This window comes from Harpia harpyja, chromosome 5 (assembly GCF_026419915.1).
Source record: "Harpia harpyja isolate bHarHar1 chromosome 5, bHarHar1 primary haplotype, whole genome shotgun sequence".
Taxonomy (NCBI): domain Eukaryota; kingdom Metazoa; phylum Chordata; class Aves; order Accipitriformes; family Accipitridae; genus Harpia; species Harpia harpyja.
In genome coordinates this window covers 65,251,844-65,264,995 of record NC_068944.1, presented here as the reverse complement: position 1 = coordinate 65,264,995, position 13,152 = coordinate 65,251,844, and the positions used below count along the sequence as shown (strand labels likewise).

The following is a 13,152-nucleotide window of genomic DNA, read 5'->3' as shown; positions in this document are numbered from 1 at the left end:
AAAAGCTGCGGGGGTAGGGCGGAGAATGAGTGAGAGCCAAAGAGAAGGAGAAAGGGACAGAGGGACAAAGAGCCAAAGGTTTGATTCTCCAAGTGTTAAGAATCTTCTACACTCATTTCAAGTCCACAAGCATGCCCGGTTGCAGTAGTTTACTATTGGCGCTTGTCTGTCTACAGCTGTCGTCTCAGAGGTGACCCATTTCAAACAGCATTCCTAGAGCTTCTTCCACCATTACTTACTGACCTTAAAAGCATTTGCTCTGGCTCTTCTTTTTCTTAGCACTCACATGCCTGAACTTCTCTCACCTATTAAATGCAAGTCACTTTCACACTGGCTTACGCATGCCAGGAGCACAAAACAAGAGGAAGCAATCAGTCCACTGCTGGGAGCAATAGAGATGTCACTGAATGCAGTCCCAGAAATATCCCCAGCAGCACAAGCGCTTATTTTCAATTCCTTTATCTTCCAAATGCTGAGGCTATTTAGAAAGCTGACATACAGCGCTTTGTACAGTTAGCAGAGGACAGAATTTAGCTGGCAAAATTCTTGCTGCTTATTAAAAACAGACCATCTATCATGAGTGCACCAGCACTTTCCAACCCTTCGTTTACCAGATGTTAGGCAGCAGGGGTTGGACAGAAATCTTCTCTTTGCTTCTTTTCCATCTGTACTACTACTGAGCCAGAGGAATAAATGTCTCCATCTGAGCAGGCTCCCACACACACCTGGTTCTCTTGCTACAGGAGGCTAAACAGAGCAGTCTCAATTTAGCTCTATGTGGTGACCTTCATTCACCTTCAGCAAGTTCAGAAAACTGTCAGTAGTTCCACCAAGATCAACAGGGATATCCATAGTACCGCTACCAACAAGAGAGGAGAGTTCACAATCCTGTTCCAAAATCAAGTTGTTTTGTAGAAACTCACATCCTCAGCCTCTGTAAATTAAGTATTCACACTGAGAAACTTAAGTACAGTTAAGACCTTGCCCTATGGACTATTCAAATCAGATTTTAAAATCAGATGTCTGCTCTACTGTGTGCAAAGACTATTCTGAAGTTTTATCAACATTGAAGTGAACATAGATATGTGCTACCTACATGTAGTTTCTTGTCCTGTAAGGGGATCACTAGCTTCTTCTCCAAACATGGCATAAACTGTGACTGTATATTCTGTATTTGGCAATAGTCCATCCAGTTCAAGATCTGTTGAGGCCTCCCCAATTTTTATCTAGAAACACCATGAATAAAAAAGACACATTATTTCTGAATTAGCTTGTGATGGGGAAGAATATTATTTACACACTTGAAATCAGATATGTGATCAAATGCTCTGCTGAGCATTTGTCTGATACTGTGCCTGCGGTACTTGGCCCAAGATTTTGGGATTTTGCACAATAATCAAAAGAACAAAATTGTCAAAAAGCCAAAAGCCAACATACAGGTAAGAGAACTTTAAAAGTAACTAGTCACATTAGCAATGACAAAATAGTGCTCTCTAGAACGTGCAGCTACTAAGGCCTTTTCATTCCCAGCTATACCTTGTTTCATCTTCAGTCATAGGACTGAAATTTCATAGGAGGAATTGATTTCAGTGCACATCGAAGCTCAGATTTGTTGCTATTTAAGGTGTGTATCATTTTCCTCCTCTACCTCTTCACTGAGAGCCACATTAACATGGAGTGACTTATTTGTTGAAAAAAAAGTCTTTCTTCAGGGTAAGGCTCAGTCCTCCTGAATCAGCTAGTTTTCAGGGAGGCCCCATTTTTGACAGAATTATGTGCTCACAGCCACTTATTTAGCAGACAGCACAAGTCTATGCGAGCTTTCAGTAGCTTCCTACGCTCTCCACAAATTCACATGTCCCTGCATGCTTTTTAGTATTCTTGCTTGAACAGAGATGTTGTACATAATCTTAATTATACATATAGAAACTTGAGCATAAAAACTTTTAAATCCTAGACCAGAAGTTCCATTGGAATTATGCTAGCAACTTTAGAAAAGTCTACTGTTTTTACTATTTTAGTGACAGAAGACTTGACTTTACCTTGTCCCACCTTCTCTTCCTAAAAATATCTTCTAAAAATCACTTTTGATGGAAGGCATTATTTTTAAATTTAAAAATAAAAGTTGAACAGAACTAAAAGAAAACCAATAAACGTCACACCTGCAAATTTTATTTACTTTTAAAGGTCCTGATTAGAACAAAGGCTAAACTTCATATTATTCTGATAACACACTGAGAAAATATCTTAGTTTTACTTTATTTTTTCTTTCTTTGAGTGTTAGTTTTATATGATGATACAGTATCACTTCATATATCATTTCAAAAGTGTCACTTTAATTCAGCTGAAATTGTTGTATTTTTATGGCAATGACATATAAAAATAATCAACTGGTACTTGCACTTTATTCGTAAGTCTGTAACACATCCAGTACTTAAGGCAGTCATGGAAAAAAACCCCGAAGTATTTGCTGATCAAGTTGGAGGTTAAAGGCCATGTACCAGTTTATTCTTTAAAATATTTATTTTTGTAATAATTGCTATTCAAATGAAAGCACAATACATCACCTCCTTCTCATCTGCTGCCAATCCTTCCGTGAGGGGAGCATACAGGATCATGTAACCTGTGGCACCCGCTACTCCATTCCACTTCGCTCTCATGCTGCTCTGTGACACATCATACAATTGCAGATCCGATGCCATTGGCAAGGCAACTACAGTGGGACAAGAGACAGACACTTCAGTTGCCTCACTTCAACAACCAGCTATTTTTCAAACAGTTTATTTTACCCCAGGAAACACAAAGGAATATAGCTATCTCCAGGCATGGAAGTATCCTGTCTGTATGCCACAACTATGAAGAGCTGATTAGTATATAAAAGAACGCAGAATTAGAGAAACAAGGAAATGATGGCCTAATGAATTCTAATGCCAGGGTAGAGTTACCCCTTACAAAGCATTTCAGCTCTTTGTCCTAAATGGCTTTGAACATGTCAAGTAGGAGGATTTCTGTCCTTTAAGCACCAAATCACTCTGTTCAGATCTCACCCTTCCTTCTCCCTGATCTGCAGGAGAATGACCACTTGCTATCAAATAATGGGCACTGTTGCTATTAGGAACAAGTAGCAGTCCCGAGGTGGCTCTTTCTGACAATAGTTCCCAAGCCAGAGCATGGGAGAGACAGCCATGAGGTAGCACACCCTGGAGGAAATCCTGAATGAGCACATTGCACATGTCAAAATATTTTGACTACCAACTGTTGTGTGTTTAAGGCCTGGACTGTCCAAACTGGCTCCCAGGCCAATGTCAGTGGGATTATGCAAATGTGGGCAAGATCATCCATTGCAAATCATGGCAAATGCTAACCTGGTGAGTACAACTAAGCAGGCTGAGTGAAATGTAAACATTATTAGGAGGTTTACTTGTGAATTTAAGGCACTGATACCAGAACGTAGCACCAGTCTGGGTTCCTGAATATTTCTTTGTATTTCTGTAACTCTTTAGAGTAGCATTTTGCACTTCTCTGATTGTCCTCGCTTTCTTCCTCTCACAGAATAACATCCCAAGGCCTCTCCACTGCTATTACATCATTGATGGATCCCACCAAAATATCCAGTCACTGGAGAGATATAAGGGAACTTTGGCTGTTCCTTTGGAACTTCTACACCGAGAATAGTCCCTAAAATGACTCGAAGGGTCTGAAAAAAACAGAAGGCAATTGGTAATTGATATCAAATCTTTCCTATTAGGAACTCAGAGACACTGTAATAGGCTGGATGTTAGGCCTCTACAAAGCTCTGCTTTACATGTTTCTGAAGAATCTGATCTGCAAACACAGATTCAGCAACCAATTCTAATTACAATGCTAATAACTCACAGAGCTTCTCTAATCTCCTTGTCCAAACAAAAATCGCAGTCTGTCTAGCTGACATGTCCAAGGAGTAGTATATCTGTTATGTTATGTTCAACAAGGTCTAACAGAGCTCTTAACTTCCCATGTACAAAACATGCCAGCCTCGTCCTTTCTTGTTCATTGAGGTTGTTCACTCAGTCTGTTGTTCAGGTCTGTAAGCATGGGCACAACTTCAACCCAGGCCTTTCTTCAGGTTTCCACTTCCAGGTTACCCATCTATCTTCACTTCCAAACCTTTAACAGCCTACCTCCATCCTATTTAAACCCTTGTTGATGTGTTGACACGTATTGCCAAGAATTCCCACAATTCCTCTAATTATAGGAAGAAACTACCCATAACATTTTCAAATGTACTTCAGTCTCCTCCCTCAGAGCTCCACTCAGACCTCTGATACCTACAGAAAGAAACTACATGTTGAGATATTCTGAAGGCACTTTCTACCACATTGTCTCATTCCTATTCAAACTGCCCCAGGATCACAGAAAGAATATCCATCACCTGTCCTTTTCCTTATTTTGATTCTAAAAATCTACAAGAAAAGTATCCTTTAACTCTAAGTTATGACTCATATTTTAACTCTCAACAGGAACTCCTAGATACTCTGGCAATATAAATAATAATTAACGAAAAGGTGACTGGAAATTAAAGAAGTGATATTTTCTACTAGAATTTTCAGCTGAAGAGCTCAGAATCTCAAATACAAATATCCAGTAGATAATGCTGATTTACATCTTGGACAGTTACTAGAGTATCCTAATACTCTGGTAACATAGGGATAAATTAAACCTACTAAAAAACAACTGGAATAAACTAAAACAGGTAAAAATATATATGCAGCAAATTAAAATGTGAATGCATTTCATATTTATTTCAAGTTAGGGCGACTATTAAATCAGAAACCTTTCTAATTATCTGTACACTATGCATATTGAATCTGTCTATTTAGATTTCACATACCGGTAAACTATTTTCAATGTTCTATATGAACAAATGTGATTGGTGGCTATTTTAGTCTGTCAGTATCTCACACAAAAGCAGGAATGTAAACTACAGTTTTCCATAGTTCTCTATTAGGATAGAAAAAAATACTTTCAAACTGCAGCTATTTTAGCATGTGGAGTGATTAATACTTGCACATGTCAGACTATTACTTCCAACACACTATCAAAGACAGCTCTATAAAATGCTTGATGCTGCATGACCTTGGGGTGTGATCTGATTCTCAGAAAGCCAGCAGGGCTGGGCTCCGTCAGAACTTGACTAAGGTGACTTCAAAGGAATACCAGATGCAATACAAAACAATCCTCTCGGCTCAGTGTGTGACTGTTCTCTCTGCCTCAATAAATTAAACTGGTCCTAACACCATATTATGCGGTATAACATGGCTGAAGATGACATTTTGGGAGACTGAGACTAAAATAGAAGTCTCAGTTTTATATGATCCTATTTTATTTCCTTTTCAGATTGGGAAGATTAGCCACAGAATCAAAGAACCACTGAGGATGAAAGGCACCTCTTGAGATCACCTAGTCCAACTAACTTCCCTGTTCAGTCAGGGTCAGCTAAAGCAGGTTGCTCAGAAACATGTCCAGTTGGGTTTTAAATATCTCCAGAGATGCAGACTCCACAACCTCTCTGGACAACCTATTCCAGTGTTTGACCACCATCACAATAAAATTGTGTCTACTGTTCACATTTAATTTCATGCTTTTTTAATTTGTGCCCATTGACTCTTGTCCTGTCAGTGAGCACCACTGAGAAGAGTCTGGCTCCCTCTTCTTCATTCCCTCCCATCAGAGATTTTTACATATCGATAAGATCACCCTGAGCCTTCTCTCCTCCGGGCTGAACAGCCATAGCTGTCTCAGTCGCTCCTCTTATGAAAGATGCTCCAAGCCCCTAATCATCTTTGTGGGCTTTCAGTGGACTCACTTCAGTAAGTCCACATCTCTCTTGTACTGGGGAGCCCAGCACAGGACCAAGCATCCAGGTGTGGCCTCATCAGTGCTGAGCAGAGGGTAAGAATCACCTTCCCCAACCTGCTGGCAATCCTTGTCTAGTGCAATCCAGGAGGCTCTTGGCCTTCTTTGTGACAAGGGTGCATTGCCGGTTCACAGTCAGCTTGTTGTTTACCAAGACCCCCAGGTCCTTCTCTGCAGACCTGCCTTCCAGATGGTCACCCCCAGTGTGTACTGATGCATAAGGTTATTCTTCCCCAGGTGCAGGACTTTGCACTTCCCTTTGTTGAACTGCATGAGGTCAAACATGTTTTCCCCTTCATATATCCATGCTGACTAATTCCAATCATCTCCTTGTCCTTCATGTGTTTGGAAAGGGGTTTCAAGGATTAGTTGCTCCATCATCTTCCTGGGGATTGATGTGACAATGACCGGCCTGTAGTTCCCCAGATCCTGCTTCACAAAGGAATGACATTTGTTTTCTTCCAGTGTTCAGGAACGTCTCCCAGTCACCATGACCTATCAAGGATAATCAAGACCGTCCTGACAATGACATAAGCCAGCTCCCTCAGCACTCACAGGTGCAGCCCATCCAGTCCCATGGATTGATGTGTGTCCAGTTTGCTTAAGTGCTCCCTATACTGGTACTCCTCAAATGAGGGTAAGTCTTCTTTTCTCCAGAGTTTCCCACTGATCTCAGCATCCTGGGATTTCTGAAGGCCATTTTAACTGGTAAAGGCTGAGTCAAAGAAGGCATTGAGTACTTCAGTGTTTTCCACTTCTTTTGTCACCAGGTCCCCTGTCCCATTCAGGAGTGGGCCCATATTCTCTTCAGTCTTCCTTTTACTGTTTATGCACTTGTAGAGTCCATTCTTGTTGCTCTTCACAACCCTTGCCAGATTCAGCTCCGGGTTGGCCTTGGCTTTCCTAAACTTACCCCTGCAAGATCAGACAGCAACTCTATACTTCGCCTGAGTCATCTGCCTCTTCTTCCATCTCTTATACACTACGTTTTTATGTCTGAGTTCTGTTAGGAGTTCCTTGCTTATCCATGCCAGCCTCCTTTGCTTGATTTCCTACTTGGCAGTATGGACCCTTCTTGAGCTTGTAGGATGTGATCTTTGGGTATCAAGTGGCAATTCTGGATCCCTCTTCTATCCAGGGCCATATCCCCTGGGATTCTTCCAAGCACATCTCTGAAGAGACTGAAGACTGCTATCCTGAAATCCAGAGTTGTGGTCCTGCTTTTTGCACTCCTCCCTCCACTTAGAATCCTGAATTCTACCATCTCATGGTCACTGCAGCCAAGGCTACCCGTGACTTTAAATCCCCCCCATCAGTTCATCCTTGTTTTTAAGTATCAACTACAGCAGAGCACCTTCTCTTGCTGGCTCCTTGATCACTTGTGTCAGGAAGTTGTTGTCAAAGCACTTTAGAAATCTTCTAGATTGCTTGAGCCCTGCTGTATAGTTCTTCCAGCAGATATCAGCTATTGATATGTCACATATTGAATTCCTGGCTCCTAGTTTGAACTAAAATGTTACTCTTTACTTCCATTCCTAATATCTGTCATATTTACTAAAAAAGTAACTGTACATAATATTGATATGATCAATAGCAGCACATTATCTCAGGTGCTAGCATAGTTTTCATTATAGAACCCCAAACTGTAAATGTATTCATTCTAACAATATCCTAAGTCACCATTTTATAGACAGAAAATAACTGAATCATTGAGAAAGGAACTTGTAGAAGTTACCTTGAAATCTTTGGCACTGGTGGGAATCACATGCAGGTATTTCTGGTCCCACCTAATCCTCCACTCATAAGATCAGCTTCAGCCACAAACCTAATTTATAAAGCTTGGCTGCACACCCAAAGTGTAGGAATGTTCTAATTCAGGGTTCAATACAACCAACTTTAAAGTTCAGCCCAGAGATAAAACCTTTCTCAGTGTTTAAATATCCACAGAGCATTTGGACTTAGGAACTTAGCCCAGAATTAATTCAAACAGAAATTAATTTAAGGCAAATGCATTAAAAGAAGCTAAATTGAAAAAGACTCCCTTCTGTATTTCTTTTTCACAAAGACTAATGCTTACACAGTGTGATTAAAAGTAGACAGTCAAATCCGTAATGAACATGATAAGGATACTTACGAGTAGTTTCAGTTCCACGGAGGCCCTCACTAGCAGCATTTGAGTATATAGCAAAAACAGCTATCTGGTATTCAGTTAAAGACATCAAGTTTTTCAGAACTGCTGTTGATGAGCTTCCATCTACCACAACCTGTTTAGAAGAAAATTCAACTAAATACAGATAAAGCAAACTAACTATATTACCATCAAATCAATCCCTCTTTCAGGCAATTTTTACACTGGCATCTAAGAATCATTACACTAAAGTTCAATTCATAAATCAAATTGGCTTTTGCTACCTTTATGTACAGTGGGGTGTCTGAAAAAGAACAGCAACTATATACATAATCAAAATGTTTAGCTGATATAAGTAGCCATTTAGAACAAAGGAATTGCTTAGATAAATAAAGTGTATGGATTACAGTTTAAGAGTGTATATTGGGCACTTTTTGATATAATTACTATATCATCATGAATATTTCTTTAGTACTACGTATGTACACACACAGTACTTTAAACTGACATTAATATATATCCATGCTAAACAAGTTTATACTACAAAAAGAAATATATCCTTAGTTAAATCCTTTTGCTCTTCTGCCTTTCCCTTCAATTTTGTAAGCTGTTAGCTGAAGCCAAAAGCTTGTTCCACTGCATTTTTTTCTCCATCTCCAAAATGCTTAAGTCCTATTCAAATAAACACCTCTCTCCAAATTTTCAATGACCAATTGTAGACGTCCTAAAACATAAACCCATATCATCTTCCTTTTATGAATTATTTTTTCTTAGAACTGAAAATCTGGCTTACCATCAGCTCCTACCTCTTCTGTTCTTGTAAACAGAATAGTGCAGGGGAAGTCAATAGAATTGGTTTAAGTAACCATATGTGTAAGCAAAAACGCAGGCAGCTCACCTCCCTGCCCCAAAAGCACTCACTGGTATAGCACATTTACTTTAAATTACATGACAGAAAAGCAGCCTGGCTACTACCTAACCTTCACCACCACTCAATGTGACCATATCTCCTTTCTGTAGTGGGCTTCAGAGCCCACATAGGGAATTTCAGGGTAGATTTAAATAAGACCATGGATTTTCTGTCTGGTTAGTTCTTCCTTTTCCTCCTATTACCTCTTCCGGTTGTCCTCCTCGAGTGGGATAGTACACAACCCTGTATTTTTCCACTTTGCCTGGTGCATGGGTCCAGCTAACCCGGAATCCTCTAGCTGTTACCTCAGATGTGACCAAATCCGAAGGAGCCCCAAGTGAAGCAACAATTGTTCCTAGGTTAGAGACAACACAAATTTTTTATTCACCTCTGCAAAATAATGATTTGGTCTGTTGTATTTGCTGAAGCTCCAAAGATCGCTCCTCATCAGAAAATCAAATTGGCTACTGCACATTTACTTAGGTAATTTTCAATAGAAACAAAGAACTAATAGTAAGAATGATTACTGCACATGGAGTTTTCACTGGGACTAAGCCTCCCTGGTCTTTCATAAACCTTTATATGAAAGAGACAAAAATACAAAACTAAGCCTTCTTGTCATTCCTCCCATTACTCTTTCAAACGCTTTCTTTCTGGGTGTTTTTTTCAGGTTGCTTTCCTTCCAGTCATGAAAAACATCCAAGTACATATACAGCTGTGATCTCCTGTGCTCCTCTGCAGGTTGGAAACTGATATGCTGCCTGTCAGCAGATCGAAGAGATGTAGCGAATGGTCATCTTCTCTGGCAATCATTCCTTTCCACAAAGATGTCTCATCTCTTTATGGTTTTCCCATCCTCTCCCTCTCAATTTCCCAACTGACTGCTTATCCTCCCAAGACACACCTAATATTCTGTATTTCTTCCAATTTCCAGGTGAATAAAAGAGGAAAAAGATGGAATGAAGCCTTACTAATACACACTTTTTCATGGCACATGTAGAAATATATGTGAAAGACAGCCTTCCTTACTGATATATATTACAAGCTTATTGAAAAATCAGTCAGCATTTTTGGGATATTATAGAATCACAAACCAAGCCATACGAACAAAATCCACTCAGGCCTTTCCTTAGGTAGGACTGTTTCTCTAGCAAATTGCAACATTTTTTCATAGCCGTTCCTTTTGGTCAGAAAAGAAAAAAAATATTGTAGTCAGAGAAGTCTTTTTTACATAAGAACAATTTTCTTCACCACCATCTTTTCTTATGCTCTGAAATATATTTTTTGTGTATTAAATAAGAAAGTGGAAAAAAAAAATCCATCATCAGGAAGGGACAAAGAAATCGTAATAGTTGAAATTTTTGAAAACTTATGAGACAATAAAAACAGTAAGTTAGAAGATGGAAAACACAGCACAAACGTTAACAATTCCATGTGCAGCTGCTGAAGTAATTCATCCCCAAAGCTGTGTATTATAAAAAAAATTTCCTTACCCACCACTTGGAAACAGTTACAGCAGAATTAATGTAAATTTTTCTATTTTTTGGTACTACCAAATACCATAATATTTTATTTACCACTATCAAAGACAGAGAGCAAAAGATCAAAGATATCAAATGAAGAATGAAACATACCTAGGAAGATAACTTCCCTGACAATGTACTTTCTTGTGACCGAAAGAATATACAGCATGAGTCAAGTGCCAGAAGCCAGCTTAGAACTACAGGTATTTGGAATAGGATTTGTAGCTCTAAGTTCATATTAAGTTACGTTATATCTTGTTTCTTATTCACCTTTGATTTCCTTTTCCTGTTCCTCTACTCGTGAGCACACTGTTCTTGTAAGACCTTCAACAATGGTATGCATGAAGTTAAAGTCAGCAACATTGTAGACGTGTGTGCTGTCAGGTTCAGAGGCAATCTCTCTGAGTTCATTTATATCTGCATTCTTTACACCTTTCATTGGAAAGAAAAATAAAGAAAATATTTGCAACAAAAAAGAAAAAATCTTGTATGCACAGGGATTGATAAAAAATTACTAAAATCCAATTCTTTCTTTTTGTTTTGATGACCAACTACGGATTGCCCTGTTGTTAAGATGTTACTTCAAGACATTAATTTCTGCCAACACAACTGACATTTTTCGGCTGTCTCCTGATAATGCAGCATCCATGTATACTGCTAAATTCCAGTTATAGCAGCAATGAATTGGAGAACATATTTAAGATGATTTAAATTAATGATGATACTTACTGGATAGAGACAGAAAAGAACACTTCCTTAATAGAGAGGGCAATGGATACAAATACACCAGAGTATAATGGGACACAATATATGGTGGATATGACAGAATACACACCAATAGCAAACAGCTCAATGCCAGCATCTCGTAGATTTTTAGCAGGAGGGATAACATCGTCTTGGGACTTCCCATCAGTGATCAATATACCAATTTTAGACACTCCAGGTCTTGCACCTGCTTCAGGCTTAAAGCTGTTCTCCAAAATGTAAGTTAACGCAAGACCTAAAAAGGGAAACATTTTAAAAGACTTTAAGAGGGAAAAATGTCCATTGATTTTGCTAATATCAGTGTTTGTCTTTCCACTCAGTTTAAAAATTGTGAGAAATCTTTTAATGAAGACTAAGTATAAAAGAATTTATTTACCAAAAGATTAAATTCCAACAAGCAACCTAAACTACAGAGAAGGTGACATTCATCTTTAGCAGCCTTTTGATCAATCAATGTATTTTAAAGCGGCTATAGAAACCTAAATTGATCTTACTCGTCTGCATGCATCATCTTTTCTTTCTTATTCTACAAAGTTAGAATAGGAAGTCCCCTCTCCTTCTAACTACTTTGCTTATATGAAAGCACATGCTCTGGATAGCTTAATACATCACCATACTTACTTTAATCACATCAAACTTACTTTAATTTGTTTGTTTGTTTGTTCTTTCCAATTTACAAGCTAAAGAAAAGCTTAAATAAAGCTTAGGAAGAATCTGATTTTAATAACTGTTAATTATTTAAAGGGAAGGAAGAAGAACAACTCCTCAGGACAAACTTACATGTCACAATGAGATCCTATCTGAAAACTCTCTTAAGTCTCCCACAGCAAAGATTCCTAACTCACCTTTTTCTAACATCCATATAAAATAATCATGATAATTTACTACTTGCTACCTCACAGTAATCTCATTCCTAGAATCGTACTACAGTCCTTCTGTCTGTTCCACTGCAATCACTCCTTCCACCAAAATAAAGGCTGTTGCAGAAGAGAAGGAGAATCTTTCACGTTCTTTCTCCCCTTCCCTCCTCACCAAAAAAAAGAAAAGGAAGGAGCAATTTACTTAAAGCCATGTCTGGGTCTTTGGATATATCATTCTCCTGGCAAGACAGCCAATATTACTAACTGCTGCTTTGATGACACTGGAATTGTATTCAGAGACTGTATTTTTCCCAGGTTGACAGGCATCCCCCATTTATCCATCACTAAGTGTCTTCTGGGGCTTCAGTGCTCTAACTACTAAAAGGTCAATGGAAATCTAAAAGCCCCAGGTGATCATTTGAAAAGTTACTATTGCCAGTTGTCAGATATTAAAACAACATTCTTTCCTTCTCCAGAAGAAAGCTCTGTGCATGAACATTATGAATGGATTTTGCATTTTCTTCCTAGCAGGTAAAATATTTTACTTCCAACACGGAGAGTTCATGTACACTTTGTTCTATGAGAGCCAGTCCTGACCAGTAAGATTCCCAGTGAAGCCAATGAGACAAGTACTTCAGAAAAGACTTCACTAACATTGGATAAAGCCATTAGCAAGCTGCAAAACCCTTATCCTTTTTACCCTTCATAATAAGCACTAACACTTCTTAGTCTGTGCAGCAGAATATGTTTTTCAATGAAAGGCAAAAGCTAAAACATACACTGTACCTGTTAATGTATTTCCTCCCTTATATGGTAGATTACGGACTGCATCCAAAACAGCATCTTTTGTGCCATAGGCATTCAAATGCCATTCAATTCGGGGATCACCACTATACTGTGCAAGACCTAAAGAACCAGAAATTAAGGTAATCCATTAGACAACAAAGCATTTCTTTTCAAGCATCTACACTTTATGTACTTGGTTACCAACAGGTTACCATAGTAAGCTTACCATAAGTAGCTTTGCTACCATACTAGAAAAACTGCATTGCTTGATGCCAAAAAAAAAAT

The 13,152-nt window shown here is 38.8% G+C and overlaps 1 protein-coding gene across 8 annotated transcripts in view; it reads right to left on the bottom strand.

Annotated features, from left to right (window-relative positions):
* The window catches only part of COL14A1 (collagen type XIV alpha 1 chain), a 126,163-nt gene that overhangs the window by 74,800 nt on the left and 38,211 nt on the right, over nt 1-13,152 (bottom strand). For all 8 annotated transcript variants that reach the window (XR_008235199.1, XM_052787151.1, XM_052787152.1 and 5 more), the window contains 7 exons: nt 12,868-12,987; nt 11,292-11,456; nt 10,727-10,888; nt 9,137-9,288; nt 8,030-8,159; nt 2,568-2,713; nt 1,097-1,226 (listed from right to left, as the gene is read on the bottom strand). Coding sequence is in view for 7 of the 8 variants with exons in the window: in XM_052787151.1 (XP_052643111.1) it covers nt 1,097-1,226; nt 2,568-2,713; nt 8,030-8,159; nt 9,137-9,288; nt 10,727-10,888; nt 11,292-11,456; nt 12,868-12,987 (1,005 nt within the window). In the remaining variant the exon portion in view is untranslated. The remainder of the gene's footprint in view (nt 1-1,096; nt 1,227-2,567; nt 2,714-8,029; nt 8,160-9,136; nt 9,289-10,726; nt 10,889-11,291; nt 11,457-12,867; nt 12,988-13,152) is intronic.